The sequence below is a fragment of the Orbicella faveolata genome, unplaced genomic scaffold (genome assembly GCF_042242905.1).
Source record: "Orbicella faveolata isolate gen_17 unplaced genomic scaffold, um_ofav_v1 contig_3, whole genome shotgun sequence".
Taxonomy (NCBI): Eukaryota; Metazoa; Cnidaria; class Anthozoa; order Scleractinia; family Merulinidae; genus Orbicella; species Orbicella faveolata.
In genome coordinates, this window is record NW_028301558.1 from 22761356 (window position 1) to 22781490 (window position 20135).

General features: G+C 38.5%; 1 protein-coding gene across 3 annotated transcripts; it reads left to right on the plus strand.

Annotated features, from left to right (window-relative positions):
* Positions 1 to 596: 596 nt before the first annotated feature.
* LOC110052992 (uncharacterized) lies at positions 597 to 18481 on the plus strand. Of its 3 annotated transcripts, none has more exons than XM_020759177.2 (6): positions 597 to 786; positions 4068 to 4417; positions 4720 to 5341; positions 6695 to 6933; positions 14578 to 14868; positions 16461 to 18481. In XM_020759177.2, the coding sequence occupies exons 2-6, from the start codon at positions 4078 to 4080 to the stop codon at positions 18026 to 18028; spliced, it is 3060 nt and encodes a 1019-aa protein (XP_020614836.2). In that variant the 5' UTR covers positions 597 to 786; positions 4068 to 4077; the 3' UTR covers positions 18029 to 18481. The 3 variants fall into 3 exon arrangements, with proteins under 3 accessions (XP_020614836.2, XP_020614837.2, XP_020614838.2); XM_020759178.2 differs by having other exon boundaries at positions 6695 to 6891; XM_020759179.2 differs by lacking the exon at positions 4068 to 4417.
* The last annotated feature ends 1654 nt before the right edge of the window (positions 18482 to 20135 follow it).

Genomic DNA, 20135 nt, shown 5'->3' on the forward strand with positions numbered 1-20135 from the left:
TATTATATATTTTCATCACCGTTTTCAAGAGTCTTCGTTTCACTAGTCCACACCGCTAGAAACGTCAGCGTTTTCGACTGTAGTAGTGTGGACCACAGACGAAAAAGCATTAAAAAGTATGCGTTCTCAAACGAAAACCCATTAGGGTGGTCGGGGACTTAGTATAGGAATGATATAAAGAAGAAAAAAGTAAAACTAAGACTCGCTGGAATAAATTGCTCTGAAACAGCCTCAAAACTCCACGGAAACACAAGAAGCACACAAACGAATGGAAGTAAGTCATTCATATTGAATTTCTTTCCCATATTCCAATCTGTTATAAACGATCGTTACATTCGCATACTAACTTAACCGTGAATGTTCAGGGCCGCGGATTTTGACTCTTTCCTCGTTTTGTCAAAAATATAGAACCCTCCCTCCCTTACCAACCTCGTCCCCAGGGCCGTCTCCTCGACGGTTTTCACTCGCCCGCCGCAACCCGCCCGCCATTAAATTCCCGCCATTTTGAAAAGTGGAGAAGGCCCTGGGGACGAGGTTGCATACTCTCCGACAGTGCTTGCTGGCAGCGGTCAATCTCAAAAATAATATCCCATAATAGTAACCACGTTGTTCGCTTCCCTCTCGCACGAGCGGTAGTTTTGGCTTGGATTTCCAGTAGGCTCCCGATATTCTGTATTTTTAATCATTCTCCATGCAGTGACAACTTATTCAACTCTTCATTGCTTTCTGAAGACTCACTGGGAAAGAGAGACTACTCACAGATTCCGAGGGGCTCGCTGCAATAAGGTAAATATGGACACTTTACTTGGTGCGAGGTAGCGCGTGGCCAGCCTGTTAGCACATTTCCTTTTAGATAAGCTAGCTTATAATACAGTTGACATATTGCATTGGATCGTCATAATGTCCTTTGATATCACAGCAAAGTTTTCTTTAGATGTAGTTATATGAACGCTGAAAACGTTTTCCAAAAAAATGTAAGTAGAAAAGAACTGTAAAGTGCACACATAAAAGCCATTTTGAACGACGCTTGGCGTTGCTTCTTTCACTCAACGGTGTTTAGAAAATTTTGTGTAAAAGGGTCTAATGAGTTAGCCGACGCTTTCTTGTTTACACACAAAAACAGCAACCTCCTTTGCTTTCAAATCAAAGCAGCTTGTAGCTTATATATTGTTATGAACAGTGGATGCAAGATTTTAGAATGCTAGTGATCAGCTAAGCATATGTAAAGGTGCGAAGGATCAAGTCATCGTTGCTTTGTTGTTCAACCACAATCTTTCTCTTTTCCAGCCTTCTGCTTAATACTGTATTTATAACAAATAAAAGAACCATATTTCCCAAAATACTGTAGTTCGCCATCCTTATCAAAATTTCTGCATGTTCAAATCTTGTTTTGTTTTATGGAAAGTATATATTAGAAAACATTGCCCTAGGGCCTGTTTCCACGAAGCAACTAAAATCTCACAGCTGTAAACAGGTAATGTGGTATCTGTATGTCATCCACTTGGGAATAACATTGGGAGACCTAGCTGAAGAAGTGTTTGCTTTTTGGGACGGACAAATTTCATATGAACAAACTGGAATTGATATACTTCTTTTGTAATTTGTTCTCTTCTTGTGAGAGCTACTAGAGTGCAGCTCCGATATAAGCGAACCAAAATATACGTGTAATTCGCATCAGCTGAATACGCGTATACCCGTATGCATATACGTATAAACGCGTATACAGTATATGCGTGTATGCCTCATTAGTATGTATGAGCTAAGGTATCGTTTCTTCATTTCATAATGGTCATTGTTGTTTTCAATGGCTTGATAGCTTGGCACAGAGTGAGAGAGACTTTTATTTATTTTTATTACGCGTATACAGTATACGCGCATATACCTTCAGATGAGACTAAGCTGATACAAACATTTTGTAATTGGGCACACAATTTACTGCTTTCTGTCAAATAGAACCAGGGATAGAAGCTTCAACAATCCCATCGTCAAAGAGCAAACAATTTGTGCCAAGTATAGCCAAAAGATAACATTCTTTAAAAGAAAATAAACACGGTTTGCGCAAGCGGCCTACCAACACACGCCAGAACACAGAACGTTTACTCACAGAAAAAAATTGTAAACTCAGTGTAAACTGCATGTCATGGACACTTTAATAAACACTCCATTCTTCGATCAAGAAAAGAGAATGTAACTGCTACAATGAACGATTTGTGCCAAATACATGTAGAAACGTAGATATCATTTCAGTTTCGACGAGAGATCTAGTTGGAGCTAATGTGAAGTCAATAAACATTTTGCAAACGACTTGCCGATGCATGCTGATACACAGAACTTTTCCTTGAAGAAAATGAACTAAACATGAGCAGCACACTGTAAAAACTTTGATCAACAATTCTTTCATTTTACCGTTTGAACAATTTGTGTCAAACAGAGCCGGAGATATAATTTTTTCAATGAGAGATCTTATTGGAGTGCTACAGACAATAAACATTTCGCAAGTGACTTGCAGACACGTGCTGATACACAGAACTTTTCCTTGGAGAAAAATTGACTAAACGTGAGCGGCACACTATGGAAACTGAAATAAACACTTTGTTCGTCAAGGAAAGAGTATTTCTACTGTTTGAATCAATGATCTTTGTCAAAAAGAAGCGGAGATCTCAGTTTTTCGACTAGGCCACGGAACGCTTCAGACAATAAACATTTCACAAGTGATTTGCTGACGCATGCAAAACACAAAACTCTTCCTTGCAGTTTCATAATTTACTATTCTCAATGTTAACTGGGAGTCAATGTAAAGCCAAAGGCAATTATTTTGTTTAATAACTATGAGGACCACTTGCAAAATAATTCTTTGCCCCGGTGAGCTGTTCCAGCCGTAAACTGCAAAGTAAACATTACATGTAATATGTAATATTCGGTAAATGAAAACAGTTGGTTGAAATAAGGAATTTAAGCGACTGTTTCAATTTTCTTCCCAACTTCTTGGCAGCTAAAGATCAAGCAAGTGTTAATAAACGGTACAGCTGTAGTTTGTCGGTGAACTTGCGAAGTGAGCGAAAACTCGAAATAGTTAAGCTTTCATTGACGTTTTTTATAACAATATGCACACTTATATCTGAGCTGCACTGTAAATACATGACAGGAAATGTCAGCTTTGATTTTTTAGTATGAACTCCTAATATGTCTGGATGAGGATTAACTGTGAAGGAAAAATACATTTTCACTCCTGAACAGAAAACTGTAGGCCTACAAAGCTACTCCACAGCATCTCTGTTGGTGAAGGTCAAAGACATCTTGTTTAAATAATAATCAGTAATTTGTCTTGAAATTTTGTTCAGCATCATTTTGTAAAGTAATTCCTCATATGAACAGCATTCAGAATTACTACTACATTTATCAAAAACATGTGGGAAGGGCATTTTTTGCAATTTACCCAAAGCCATTCATTGATCTGAATTGATTGAACTCTTCAATGTTACAATGTTTCTTACTTTTACAGGGAAAATGAAGAATACTGTGTTGAATAATACAAATAAAAATGATAGGTCATCAAAATATTTTTTGTGGATATTGTAAAAAACCTGCATTATAACTGGCTTTTCGTGAAGGCTTATAGTTACAGTGTGACGTATGTCTTGAACATGAACTTCATAACAAGAACTCACATTACATGTATATCTAACAAAATTAATGATGAATGCACTAGCACTGTTTAGGAGGTATAGAATGATTTTGGACTTTCAGTTGGGTGAATTTGCTGTGGAAACTTCTTTCGAGTATGTTTTGTGATGATATCATGGTTTGTTCTTGCTGGAAATGAAAAAAAAAGTTCTACTATCAAAAAGACAAAAACTGTTTCACATGTTGGGGAATGGTCGTGTTTAATTGGCCAATAAATATACGTTCCCTCCGTCTGTTCTTCACAGAATTACACGTAAAGCTATGTCATCTAACTTTGGAAGTCCAAAAATTTATTTGAAAAATAAAAGATGTGAAGCCAAATTGTGGCATTTTGCATTCTTCACAGTTTGTCTTGTTGGTAACTAGTTTTTTTTTATTTCCAGTATTAGCAACATGAGCTCTGATCAAAAAATGGCTCCCAATGATAAGAAAGACTCGAGATTCCGCGATATTCGTAAGGGATCCCCAGACAGATGGGGCAAGCCAGGGAGGCGTGATAATACACCACCTAAGGAAACCAACAGAAATGACCCCCACTCTATTCGTTGTCGCGTTTTCATCGGCAATCTTCAGATGAGCCGCAAGGAACTTGAAGACATTTTTTCTCAGTATGGCAGAGTGGTGGGCTGCTCAGTCCATAATAACTACGGCTTTGTGCAATTTGAAGATGAAAAATCAGCAGATGCTTCCGTTGCAAAAGAAAATGGCAAAGTTTATAACGGGAAACGAGTAGGTGAGTTACTGAAGAACCGCTTTGGCGTCATCAGATTCTACAATTTTTCAGCAGCCAAAGTATTTCACTGAGTATTAATACCATGTAGCTTTCTTTAGCCTTAGCCACCCATGTCCAGCAGTTTCACCTAAATTTGCCACTAGCTTTTTCTGAAATTAATTAGTATCATTTGTTAAATTCCTATTTGCTGCCTACTGTGCGGTTTTGGCCGTGTGTTGTTAACCTGATTGAACCCCCTGAACATGTGTTGACCTTTTCTTGATACACTCAGTGATCATGGTGTGTTCTTTTCCCTTATGTAGATGTCAACTTAGCTGGTGATAGAAGAAAGGAAAAGATGGATGATCGGCCACGTGACAGAGACTCCAGACCGCCATTTCCTAGCTTCAATAGGAGAGAACGAGACTTTGACCGGGAAGGAAACAGACCATTTAGAAAATCTCCACCACGAGACAGGCCACGGTTTGAAGATTATGATCGTTTTCCCTCACGATTTGAACCACCCTTCGATCGTCGTGGAAGGTCCCCATCACCACCACGAAGAATGGATGACCGTCCTTATGGTAGACATGATGATTACTACATGCGCGAGAGATACAGGGATGAGCCCCCTCCCAGAGAACCATACCCAAGAAACTCATTTGATCACAGAGGTGAACCATTTGACAGAGATCGGAGGGATCCTTATGATTCTTCTAGGGGTCCATACCCTGAAAGAAGAGATGACCGGTATGATCGCTTTGATTCATATGGAAGGGAAGGCCGTGATGGTGGTCGTGATTACCCTCGTCCTGGTGAGTATCCAGGTCCTGCTAAGAGGCCAAGAATGGAGTATGATGGTCCAGATGATATTTACAGCAGCAGCAGCAAGAGTATTGAGGCGCCAACGGACTGTGTCATAGTTGTGATGAACAAACAACAACGGTAAGTACTTTCATCATACTTGTGATCATAAGTAAATTCTCTACCTGTAGAAAGCTGACAAACTACAGTATCATATTGAAAGTTGTTAGACACAATCTTTCCTTAACATGGTCACTCCAATTCCAGAGTCGAACCTGATGGGCAATTACATGTACATGTTATGTGGTTATTGCCAAGTCTTTGCTTAAATTCTGGAGTGTAACCATTCAAATGAAAAATATATTACCATGTGCTTTCATATCTTGCAGATGAAATTGGCAGTTTGTTCCATGTGTAATAGTCTTGGATAGATCTTGAAAATAACAGTAGTTCCAATATTTGGTTGAATACTCCTTCCACTTTTTCATACATTTTCTACTGCCGTGAACTCCCCTTTGCTATCCTCTGTCCATGATATCACAGTAATATAGTTTAGGTTGTACTGTACAAAGTATTTTGCTGTTTGATGTTCATATGTACACTTCAGAGTTTCCTGCAGCACACAATTTTGCTGTTGTTGGTTCAATTATCATGACCTTCAACTTTCGCAGGTGTGCAAAATCAATTTGTGAGTTTATTAGCAACTGTGGATATAACATTACATACACAGCTGTCAGTCATCTCTCAAACATATCACATGTAACTTGCACTTGGTCAAAGTGAATTTTGTGTTCAAAAGGAGTCTTCTGTCTTAAAAAAATCACAAAAAAATATTAAAGGAAAATAAAAACTTGTGATCAAAATCATAAATTAGTAAAACTGGGCATTACAGGGTCATAGTTAAAAAAGATTTAAGTCTCTTTGAAATAAAATTGTTTTTCTCTTTTGCTATTTTAGTCTTAATTTGCATTTGTTTTAACTAACTCCAAAATCAAATGTGCTTCATTCAAAATTGGGGGCTCTGGAAGTAAACAATTTTAATTTTTCTGATTCAAACTTTTACATTGTTTAAATGTAATGCAAATTAAATGCTGGTGGCACAAAACTATGTTATTTGAAATTGCTTTTTATGAAGAAAGACCTGAAAGTTTCTTCCACTGCATTATGCTGGTTTTACTGTAACATTCTCTGAGTTGTGGTCTATTTGCTCAATTAGTCTATCAGTGAATCACTGAAGTGACAAGCTAATTGTTTTCTCAATAGACTTGATTCTCAACTCTTGATTCTTGATTCTCAGGACTATTGAAACTCAAAAAGAGACTCTCAACTTACATTTGCATGGTACTGTATAAGTATGTACATGTACATGCAACTTGCTCAACACCATGTAGCCTGATTTGTTCTCACATAGAGGGTTGAGTACATCAACTGCCAAAGTCATGCCATATTTTCTTAATAAAGTCCACTCATTTTTTTTATTTTTGTTTCATCCAGGGGTTATGCAGAAATGGTTCAAAGAAGACTGAAGGCTGTAGGATTGGTAGTAGATCTTCACTTCCATGGGACACAGCCAATCATGGAGCTTTTAGATGATGTGGCTCGCCGTGGTGTTCTGTACGCTATAGTGATTACCAGTCAGCATGAGGTGCATCGCTCAGTGACTGTCAACATTTTGCATGGAACTCCTCAAGGTAAAGATCAAAAACTCCTTGCAGGGATAAAGACACACAATGGTAAGGGGTTTATAGGAAAGAACAAGAACATAAGGTGTATTCCAACAATATACAAGAATTGGGAGGGGAAGGAGGACTCATTCACTCTTGGTTGCCTTCATCAAACTTAAATCTGTTCAAATTCTCACAAGAGTTAACAAATGCTTTTCCCTGCGTACAGCTTTAGTGCACTTCAGCTATGGAGCAGTTTCATCTTTTTTTGGTTGCTGCACTTGAATGATAGTCGGTGGGAGTTCAGCGCACTTCAACTCTAATCATTATTTGGCCTGAGCTCACAAACAAACGTGATAGCTTGCATTTGAGCATTAATCTTAATTACATGTAGGACTGCCACTCACTATGGGTCATCAAACAGAAGAGTTCAGGGTATACATGTAGTGCAGTTGTCTCGTACACCACACAAAACAGAAAATGTATAACCATGTTCACAAACTCTAGCCTGCTGTTTACAGAAAAGTAAGTTTGGGAAGATTTGAAAATTTTTGTGTAAGCAATTGTACACACTAAAGTTCTGTTGAGTACCTGGAAACTCAGTTTGAGTATACAGCTGAGAGTTGCTATTTCTTAATGTGGGGATTGTAACAGACAAATGAAGTAACTGCTTCATGACAGGTAACTGCTTATAAAGCATCCAGTCATTCAATCTGAGCATGCATGGAAATTCTGATTTTAAGTTTTTTGTATTTGTATATATACACCTGTAGATACAGTATATATGTAAACTACAGGCCAACATACTGTTGGTATTATTTAAAATATACTTCACAATCACACACCTACATGTACAAAGTACAGGGATGTAGATTAAAGTAAAGAGCTGAGTGAAATGGCCATTTCAGCATGGCTTTTGCTGGCTGTGAAGGCTGGAAAAATAAATGTGAAAATTGGGTAGGTTTTGAAGCCAGTTCCTATCTGTATTATTTGCCTATGTGGGTTTCACATCACTCCTGAAAGCGGTGTAGAAATGTGCAGCATACATAAACATTATAGCATCAATCAGTAACGTTTGATTAAGATTCATTCTACCTCTCAATATTTCACCTAATGGGGGAGGATTTATTATACAATGCTGCAGTATTTGATACATCGTGCCTTGAAAACGATCTAGTATTTCTCAGTAATTTAAAACTGCTTGACATACATCAACACTGATGTTTTTGATGTGTCAGCAAAAGCTGTTGACCAAAGGAACACAATGAGCACAAAATATTGTTAATCTCATGACTTATCTTTTTTACTAGTGATCATGCTGTTCTCCTATTAGTTCAGTCTGGACATTTGGAAGAAAGCAACAACAGCACTCTTTGTTTGATGGGTTACTTAGATTGTTGTTACACAAATTATACATACAATCCTCATGCTTTAAACTTTCTGTCACATTTTCTTCTGGACAATGTATTGATAAATTGTGTACAGGGCTTAAAAATGCACTGAAGTCTGTTAGACTCCAGCGTGATTAATCATGGTGTCATATTTTGAAAATGTGGTATCAAGATACATCTACAAAATGCTATCCATGAGGGTCACATGCTAAAGGGATTAGATGACCTTCATCATTTAAGAAAGTTATGAGAAAACTAAGTCCCCTCAATTGTATTACCTTTCATTTTGATTCCAATAGTAAAATGAACGTTGGCTGCGGGCAAATTATCAAATTTTTACCAAAATGTTATGGGCTTTAGGCTAAAGTTAAAATGACTCCCTGTGAGTGTTGTTTGGAGTTATAAGTAGGCGTTTGGTGTAGTATACACCAAATTAGGCATATTTGCAACCCTTGTGGAAAGGTTAGGGTTGGTAATTAGGAATTGCATGCTCTCTTTTCAGGCTTAGATGTATTTATCGTACTCGGCTTCTTCTGTGTAAGATGTGTTGTTTTTTATTGCTGCTTTTACCTATTTATTTCCGTCTTATAATAATATTGCATGCTGCTGGGAAAAATGTTCTTCACCATGCCCTATCTTGATCTTGCTTACTTGTTGCTTTAACTATTTAGCAGGCCACATCATTATTGTTATTTTGATATTGCTTAGAGGAACATTGTTTATTGTAATGTAGGTTTGTTTTGCCTGTGGATATCCAGAATGCTTTCGTATGCTCCCTTCCCTGATAAGTCGCCTAAATTTTGTTACCATTCCCATTAGCTTTTCACCATTCACTGGTTTGTGATTACAGCAGTTATTCTGAGAGTGACAACCAGCAAAACTCTGTTTGCTATTTCTATCTGCTACAGTAAGGAACAGTGTTGTGCACGTACTTGTATATGAAACTCTTATCTTTTTGAAAATAACTGTATTTGAAGAAACGGTTGCGCTGAAACATGCAAACAGTTACTTATACATTGCTTGTTACATTGCAAACACACACACATGAAAATAAAAAATTGACGTAGGGGAAGAGTTATAAAATGTACACAATTGCTAAGGAAAAATAATAAGCAACAACCCACAGTGAACTAACAGTACAAGACAGTAAAACTTAACATAACACAGTTTAAGTCCCAGTGCTGCCATAACTGTGCCTCAAAACCTATAGTGTAACTATCAAGCCAACATTTTTGTACATGTAAATTGCACAATAATTGTGAGAGTTGTAGGTACACTATTGGTTTATTGATCTTCACTCCTGAGATGTCATCCTTATGGTATAAGTAAAAGTATCTAATGTGAGGTATTCTAGTGGGATTGCTGTACAATATCATCTGATCTGCTTGTATCAATATCAGTATTATTGTCTTGTAAAGAAATGTATGTGTTTGATGACTACTGATGATCCTATTGCAAACATGTTTTCGTCATAAGTTTTAGCCTAGGTAAAGGAAACATGTACCTGTAATATGTGTTGTAATAGATCATTCTTTCCATCATTATTATTATTACTATTATTGTTATTGTTATCATTATCGTTATTGTTATTGTTATTGTTGTTATTGTCATTGTCATTGTCATTGTCATTGTCATTGTCATTGTTATTATTATTATTCCGTGAATTCAATGTTAGGGTTGAAATGTACATATACCAGCCCTACCTCCATGAAGAACACTAGGCTGACTCAATTGGATTCTGAATTTCTGTTTGAATCTCCTGTAATGTATTTTTTTACACTGCAAAAAGGTAATAATACCAGCAGGAAAAAAAATGATACCACTGCAAATGTAGTACAGTGAGTAAAGTGCAAGAGACAGAGGGAGGGTTGAAACACAAAGAAAATGTCTGACTACTTCAGAAGTGACTTATGTTTTGCTGAATATAATTTTATATTATTAGTATTGATTTAACATTGGTGGACTTAAAGTAAACAACAAATTGCAAATACACATATATTTTTTGTTACAAAACTTATTTTAATTCAACATACCTCTGCAATCTGACAAAGTGACCATATTCAACTTGATTTACCATGCCAGTCTTCTGTTTATTGTGACATAGTTATCTCAATTAAATGTGTGGTTGTTACACCTTTCACATTTTCAGTTCTAAAGGCTGCTTGTGACAGGGCAAAGTTGTATTTGTTCTCTTTGAATTTGTTTTATGCAGATCAAATAATGCAAATCAAACCTTTAATTCTGTAGCTGGTAAATTCAGCCATTTGTAAATATGGAGGAGGGGCATACTTTTAAAACATCAACAGATAATTCTGCTAGCAATGATAAACAGTTTTTTCTAACAAGGACAGTTGCAACTGCTACTCAAGTCAAATTAATGGCGGGTAATTCTGTAAACACTGGATCTTTTAAGTCCCCCAAAAATTGCAAGAAATGGCATTTCTTTACATTTGTGTGTCGATATGCACCTTAAGCTGGAATTAAAACTGTCTGAAAGATTAACCTTCATGAGAGATGCTCCCCAAATTTTAAGTGGCACTATGCTGTTGAGTTCTCACTGAAAGCATTTTTAAATTTGATTTGTTCCTTCTCGTCATTATCGTCTACCTTGTGGCATAGAGGTAATCAACAAGGTAGGTTTCTGGCCATGGTTCAGAGCTACTCCAATAATATCATCTTTGCCATGAAAAATGTTACCTAATGTGTTAAAGTCATGCAGAGCCTTGCTTGAGTAGATGAAGTAAACAAAATATTGATCTACGTGAAGGACTGTTGGTCTAAATGCCTACAAAATGCATTGCAGCAATGAAATAAACAGTAGTGCAATGCATTGCAGTAAAAGGCAAAACTTCAAAACCCATTGTATAAATTAGAATTGCTGCCTTTGCTCAGTCGTCCCAGGTCCCCTCAAGGCAGAAGGGATAACATCAAAGCAGTCCAGTTCTGGTATTATTAAAATGTCTACACATGCTTTGTATACGCGTATAGCCCCTTGCCAGCTAGTGGTCGCTTGATTTTTCAGTATTGAACTTATAAATTTGCAGTTGTTGGTTCCTAAGTATGTTTCATTTAATTGGCACAAGAAAAGGTCCACCTAGAGGAGGACTACACTTTATACAATGTAGTTCAAGAACACATGAAAGCTCTGTGGTAATGGAACTGGCTGACAGCAAACTTTGAAATATGAAGGTGACTGTTTATCGTAGTAGGAGTGACAAATATTCAATTAACAGCAGTCAGCAGAACTCCACCACCACAGGAAATTGTAAAGAGAGTACCAGAAGAGAAATGGCAGTCTTATTTTCTCCTGGTTAATTACTTCTGGCATTGTTCAATGTAACATTTCTGTAACATTATGGATGCACTAACTAAAAAATGTACTAAAAACATGTCCGTGAAATAACAAAATAAACGGGGGTTATTTTGATAGAACTGTCTGTGTTTAAAATAGGACTAACTGATGACAACATTGTTGTATTCAATAATTAACACAAATGTAATCCCCTATTTATGCAATACTTTTACTGCAAGGTGGCATTTGTGTAACATTTAAGTGACACTCAAATTATGGTTTGCATTAATTTTTACCACAGTAGAGAAAAGCAGCATTCTTTGCCATTTTGGAATGCAGGTTTGTTTTTTGCTTCTGTCATTTTGAAAAGGTCACTGTAAGAAATCTGTCTTAGACAACAGATATGCAAGATTTGTAGAGACAGGGTGCATGAAAGCTTTGTATCTTTTTCAGATCATGCAAGAATGTAATTTGTGTCATTTCTACATTAGACTATCGTCTTTCCCTTAAACACCAGTAACTTTTTCTTTATCCTTTGTAACTGCAATAGTCTGTCCAATATTGATATCAGAATTGTTTCTTGAATCTCATTCCAACAACAGAGTGTACTGTAACCATAGTCAGCCTTAACAGCTTTGTCAGAGAAGTGCAACTTTGTACTAATCTTTCAATACACACAGGGAAAGATGCACTGACTGGCCCAAAACTGCCGATTCTCTTTCTAAAGAGGTTGGCAAAGCAAACCACATACTGTACATTAGCTTACACAAATGGAATAAAAATGTTTTGCAGTTGTTTATAACAGCAATGTGCTGATTTTTGTCTGGGAGACAGAACCTGCATTCATTCGGCATGCTATGACACACGACTAACAGATCTCATTTGTAATTTCTTGCCATTGTTAAAGTAGTTATTTATATTCTCAAGTATACACTTTTAACTAAAGAATGTCAGTAATGAACACTATGTCGTTGTAGACCATTCTAGCAGTTATCAAATTTTAGGGAAACCACTCATTCAGTTATGGTTTTTCACTGAGTTTCTCCATGCAACAACACAACAGCAACAACAACAATGCACACTTAATTACCACATACAATATGCAACAAACTTTATACTATATTTCATACTGTGTTAGAATACCAAATGAAATTGCTTGGTTACTTAACATTAAATTTAGCTACACATATTTTTACAATATTATGGTATTATGGCACTAAATATCCAGTTCTGTTACAGTAGCAGAGATCAGTGTTGTTTGTCACATGCAGCACATGGTCAACGTGTCCTGAATGAGGATACAATATTTGTTCTTTTGTCCAAGACTACATATAGGCTCGATTTCCGCTGCTTCGTCGTGTCCGGTCTATTCCTTTCCTGAACAGTGGCTGGTAATCCAGCATAGAACTACATGTTGCGCTGACGTAGTATTTTTTAAAAGGGACAGTCTGATAGTCTGACTTTGCTTAACCTTTTGATTATGTCTAGTTTTGGAATTGTTATCATGTCATTATATTTGTTATTTTTTTCGTTGCTGTGGAATGATACAGGAGGGAGGGGTTTTGTTTGGGGTTTTTGGTACCTCTGCAGTGTTTCAGCCAGAGCGCGCCATTGCGGGAATCCCGCGTTACAATCAGAGATGGCCCCCAGAAAAACGAAAAAAGGGCCAATTTGGCCCTTTCCTTTTACATGACTGCAGGCTTAACACAGGCATAATATTTTAAAAGCCATCCCAGGGTTGGAAATTGTGATCGATACGGTCGCCAATGCAACAAGCATTTCATCCTTGGCGACCAAAAATTCTGGTTTAGTCGCCATAATACGGCATAATGGCGACTACGTTTCTCTGTGTTGACGATCAATAACGGTTATTTTGTCACAAATTATGTCCTTCTAGATAATCATATTGAAAGATCTTTGCTTCTAAAACATTCAACATAAGAAAAGAAGTCAATCCGTCCTTTTACTTTGCAGTATTGATTCTCTCACATCGGAAAACTTCAAAATGGCTGACAGTGTTTGAAATCGTCCTATAATGCATTGCAAACCCTTGATCATTGACTACGTCATGTATGCCTAAGGATTGTTCTCTTGTAATGCACGGATCCTTCATACTAGTATCTGATTCAAAAGAAACTTTATTGAGTAGAAACACTTCAGAAAGCACTTACTATTAAATTTTATCATAGATCCTAATAAACTGCTTTATTTTGCTTGGTACCCTGATGCATTTTTTCCTTCTGTGGCTTTCAATTTATTGGCCCCTTTCCTGAAAAATTGGCCCCTAAAAAAGATCTTTAGGGGCCACTTTGGCCCGGCTCAAGTAAAATTATCTGGCTGAAACACTGGAGCCTCTGCAATACGTTGTCTGTTGAAACATGCACACAGTTCTAACAAACCTGTACATAGCATATGGATGAAGATGTGCAAGTAAAATTATGTAATTCATTAGTGTAAAGTGACCTTTGTTGTATTACTTTAATTGTTTGTGGGAGTAAGAAGTTTTAGGGTTGGTACAATACAAAAATTAAATACTTTGAATCAATGTTCCTTGCTGCAAACTAATAAGACAACCGAGTTTTACATTATAAGTTTAAATTTAGTTTTGTTCTGATACACTGTACTTGTTAAGTGGTGTTGCTGAGTGTTGTGGGTAATGTGTATATACAATTTCCGATGTAAATACACATGTAAACAATGTGTTCGTGTGCAATTACAATAATTATTATTTATAAGTATATTGTGACCTACGTTGCGTTTATGTGTAATGTGTTTTTATCATCAGCGAGCTGAGAAACAAAAATATTTAACTGACATAAAGTTTCCATTTCAAAATAATGGAGGCATTAAGCTTTTCATGTATTTGTACGTTACACAGTGCAACAGAAAATCACATTTCGCCATTTCATAATCAAATTTTAGTTGCTTTTAACCAGTCCAAGGGTGACAAAGCTGACAGTAGATGCCAAGTGTGGAAGTTACTTTTTATTTCTCTTGTTTCAACTTCAAACCCATTTTATCTCCACACAGAGCATAGAAACATGCCTCTCGATGATGCTATGAGACTCGTTGGACAAAATTTTGATCAGTACATGCAAGATCTACGTGAACGAGCTAAAGTTAGCGGCGCACGGGATAGTAACAAGGACACGCCTGCAGCAATCCCCAAAGATGAGAAGACCACTGAGATATCGAGTCTCTTGAGTAAAGCAGCTACCGGGGCAGATCTTTCTGCCGAACAGCTCACAAAACTGATTGACAGCTTGTCTAAACGCCAAGAAGAAATTCTGGGAAGCTCTACAACTGCCAACGGCAAAGGAGGTAAAAATGCAAGGCATGATTTTTTTCCTGCTCCTGCTGTCGACAAGATTATGACTTCACTGTCTCGACAACTTTCTACAGCCATCTTTATTTAGCTAAATTACTTGAAATAGAAAATGGGTTCCTTACAAGTAGCCGTGCTTCACAACATACTCATCCACCACATCTTACTTTCTCCTATACAATCATGTATTTCTCTAACCCGTCTCCTGGAACCTTGGAGGGCCGTGTATTAAAGAATTTTATAAGGGGAGGTGAGAAGCGTGTCATTGATCATGAACATATGGCTGTTATTAGATTTCACGTAGAAATTATCTGCAAAGAAGTGGAATTTCAGGGGAAATATCTCAAATTCCCGCTCATTTGAATAATAATACAAAGGATTTTTTATAGGTGGCTCCCAGTTTAATTAAGTTTTGCGTTGACCTTGTCAGTGTCCGTTAAGAAATACAAATTGATGAACTGACTTTCTTTGGCAAGAACCCACTGCATCATAATATAGATGATATAAAGAATTCTCAAGGTTGTCCGTAGATAACGGGACATCATTCATTTAGAGTCTCAATCAGCTAGCAAAACTTGGTACATTGTCAGGAAAAACTGCAAATTCTTTTCTTAAGTGACAAACCTTAATTGCACAAACGGTCTTTTATCTCACCCAAAACAGAAAGTTGACAAATGCCTGAATTGTCAACCTCATCCAATGATTACGAATTAACTGGCCATGAGGTGACTTCTAGATTATTGTCGGTTCTACAGTTCACAAAATTTGTGAGATTTTATGTGTAAGGAACAGCGCAGTGCAACTGAAACAGTGCTTTTTTTAAAAAAAAAAAAAGAAAAGAAAAGAAAAGAAAATTGAAATAGGTGGCTGCCTCGGGGCAGCACCTGTTGGATAACAATAAGAGAGGGCTAGCCGGAACAACTCCCTCTAGAAGGTCAGTTTTTCAAAACGTCATGCATTCACGACAAAATACTGGCCGGTGTAAGGTCTTATTGAAAGCTCCTTACCTAAACTTAAGGTAAATGTAATTAGAGCCATGAAGGAAAAGGGTTGATGAAGAGATGGTCACGGTGTTTATATGGGCTGGGGAAATCACTAATGGAATGGAATGCCGTTCTGTGTTGGTTATCCAGAACAATCTCCCGAGCCAGGTGGGCATTAAATTGTGTCAAATAAGTCTTAAGTGTAAATTTGCTACCGAATTGACAGTGACCTTCTTGATTCCCCTTGGTTTTAACTTTGTTCAGTGTGCCCTTCAGGAAAGCTATTCTGTTATATGTATTAAATTAGTACAGTTGTAATTCCAGTATCGTGTGCCCTTTCCATTTGGTTTTCGTACAGGTGTGTTTCACTGCAGACGTGATTAATACACTCTGTTAAAAAAAGAAAGAAAGAAAACAAAACTTACCAAAGTGACTTACACCCAAAGTATCTTGAGCCGTTGAAGATTGTGAAGATCAACAGGCCTAATATAAATACAATACAATTTAACTGAGGTAGTAGGAAAAATTATTGACTATTGTTGGTTATCACGTGTTAGTTTTTGACTGTTCATCTTGGTTCCATTTGCACCCACTTTTCTTGTCAGGCATAACGAGTAGTCAACCCAGCCAGCCAGCTGTTGACCCACAGTCCATCGCCAAACAGCAAGCGGACCTTCAAGCAAAAATATTAAGCATTTTGAATCCTGGTGGAGGTGCCAAGCCTGCTAGTAGTATTAGTACTACTAGTCCCCGTTCTCAGCAGACAGGTGGTGTCACTGCACCAGCTGTACCAACTCCAGCCAAACCAACCGCACTGAGTACCACTGCAAAACCGATATTTCCATTGTATCCAACGCAACCAAAACCAGCGGCCTCTTCGGCCACTAGTGGATTTATCTCAACATCTGGAGTTGCAGCAACTACAACGAGAGTTCCAGCAGGTGCAACAGCATCAAGATCAGCCTCTTCCACAGGAGCAACTCAAGTTGGAAATGCTTATCAATCAGGGTCACCGTACGGTCAAACAGCTGCTTCTATGGCAGCAAAACAAGCAGCATCGTATCAATTTCCGAAGCCTACAACTCCTGCAGCTCAAAGTACTTATACTGTGGGCTCTAATCAAGCAGCTGTGGGAGCCTCATCAAGTTCTGTTTATGGCTCCCAGGCAGCTCGGCCATCTCAGAACTACTCAATAGGAACTCAGGCACAGTCTGGGAAGTTTGGTCAGCCTCAGCAATCTGCAGCTACTGCCGTCACGCGCTCTCCAATTCCTGTTGTTTCCAAATTCAGCCCTGCTGGACAAGCTATTGGTACGGTTGGAGCATCAAGGCCAGCTGTTAACTCTGCACAAAATATTGGCCGAGGAACACCTACTTCTGTGGGTGGTCCAAGGCCCGCCTCTAGTATCATTGCCGGCCAGGTACGAACCCCATCCCCTGGTGTTGCCAAAGGAAGAGCTGGTTTACTAGGAGCGTCTCCTACAAGTGGAATTGCAACTAGGGCACTTGCACCATCTGGGGCTGTGAGGCCCCCATCAGGCACTCCAGGTGCACGCATGGGTGCCCCCAGAGGCCCCTCACCGGTAGGCAGAGGCACTGTGAGGACTCCTTCTCCAGCAGGCATGCAAGGTCGAGGTGCTCCAGCTCGAGGTGGGGCAGTCCCAGTTCGTGGTGGAGCAATCTCTGTTCGAGGTGGAGCAACTGGAGCAACATCTGGAGCTGGTGCAACAAGACCACCATTAACGAGTCCTGGAGGCACTGCCCTGCAAACTGCTTCCCCAAGTAGGGGTGCCCTTGCTCAGCGAGGTGCACCAACAGTACGTGGTATTCCAAGTAGAGGGGGTCCAACTGGTGCAGCTCGTGGTACTCCACCAAGTCGTGGAGCTCCAACCCCTCGTGGTGCTCCAACCCCTCGTGGTGCTCCAACCCCTCGTGGTGCTCCAGGCCCTCGTGGCTCTCCCATGCCTCGTGGTTCTCCTTACATGCGTGGTGCTCCAGGTGGTCGTGGTGCTCCTTCATCCCAAGGTGCTCCAATACGCCCAGTGGTCCGTGGAGGTCCTTCTGGACAAGGAGGTGCCATAAATCGCGGTGCTCCGAGGGGTCGATCTATGATGCGTGGTGGCCCTTCATTTCGTGGAGGCCGTGGAAATCCTGGTGGATATGGTGGATATTGATTTAGCAGCGTGATCAGGATTACTGGACTTTTTAAATGCAGCTCCACTGAACGGACTTGTCTTTTTTCACAGTGAACATCTATTTCTGCCATGACAGTTAGCGTTGCATTGTTATTATGAGGTTTACGCGTGCCCTTGTTTAAGTCATTGTGTGTCTGTTTGCTCTATTTTCATTTGTGATGTGTTGTCTTGAGCATCACTGTTGACATCTACATTTCTGCATGTGTAAAATTTTTATCTGTAATTTTACAGTTGTAATCTTGAATCTTCCCAAGTTTTTATTGTCAACGGCTATTAACTTGTTAAATCTCTTATTTAGCAGGGCATTTACAAAATGTATTTTATGGTCTTTATGAAATAACTAGCAGATATGTGACAACGTTTTAATTAATACAAAGCACATTGGTGTTTGTTTTTCCAACTGTTTAATTAAACTTATACATCGCAATCTTAGAGACGTGTAAATTGTTCTGTTGACCTTCAGGGATTCACTGTGTTCTGAAAACCATGAAATGAATTGTTGAATCGTTGAATTCGAGACCTTGAGAACTCATGGCACCGATAATTATATAGCTTTATTTTCCCTTGTGTTTGTATCTCAACTGGTCTCTGAACTGTTCACCGCTGTACTGGGTTTGCACGTCTGGGGCGTGGTTGTGATCTGTTATCTATTGATTCCTGCCGTGATACATGTATGTTCACACAGGTTGTAGCCAAAGCTTGAATTGACAAATTCTTTTTAACTCTAGTTTCGTGAATGTTCAAAACCAAGTGAATAAGAAAGGTTATCACAACTCAAGCGCTGACGATAAATAAGTAAATAGTGTGCGACTTATGAGACCTTTAGTCTTCTTTGAACAAAACACTTTATTTTTATGTATATTTTACTATTTTCGCGGTCTTTATTTTGCTTCTGTCACAGCCTATAGAGGTCCCAAGGAATAGGCCCACATCCTTCGTTGCCGCCATTGATCGACGACTGTCTCAACGTGTTTCGCTGATGATTGTCGGGTCGTGATCCTGATCTGTGAGCTTAGCCATTCTCAGTAAACGTCCCTGCTTCGCAATAGCCAAGTAATGATTAAGCTGAGGTTACTCGGGTCGAGGTCAACACATGGCGAAACAACTGAGGGCATTGCCGTATTATGCCAACAAGATACATTTTGTAATAACCATGAAACAACAAAATATGACTAACAGTAGTAGTTAAAAGAAGCCTTCCTCGTCTTTGTATATAGCGCCTGCATTTTTAAGATTGTTTGGACAGGTTGTAACAAAATCATATTACCTTCACCTTTAACATCCATTACCTGCTGATAATTTTAAGAGATAGAGAATAAATGTGATACCGAGTATCACATTTATATGCCTATTCTCTTGATAGTGTCGTCTCTGTTTTGTATTTTAACGTGCTAATGCTAATGTACCATCTTGCAGTATTTAAATTTCTGCTACCTGTATGTCACCTCAGTCTGAAGATGATATAGAATTATACCGAAAAATTACAAGCACATCAACGATTCCTTGCATTTGTTGCCTGTATTATATAGACAGTGCAATACTCGGTATCACATTTATTCTCTTCGCCTTTAACGGAGTAAGTGAAACGCAATTTCTCGTTCAATGGTCCCCTCCTGTGGATGGATCTTTCTTTCATTGGGCCCCCAGGCGACAATCAAGTAAACCAGGGTAATTTATAATATGTTATCGTTTTAGTATTGTACTGTTTCTTATTCTTATATAATCAACAACGAAGAGACTCTGTAATAGCTTGATCGTCAACCGATATCCTGGATTACAGACTTTACACAGGTTTCGTAAGTGAACACTTTCAGGGCCACCTTTTTTGGGTGCCATTTCGTGTTTGACATTCTAACTATTGCTTTATTTCATTATTTTATTTTGTAAGTTTTCCACTGTAGGACTTGAACTGGTAGCTGGGATGAAAACAACGGCTTATAAGACTAACAGATACCTAAAGGGCTGCAAGGAGAGTGGCCATTTCACCGATAATACCAAGTTGACATTGTTGATGAATGTCTACGGTCTTGTGTCGAATTATGATAGCCTTTTGTTCGACATTTATCTCCGCTGTACTTCCTACCTC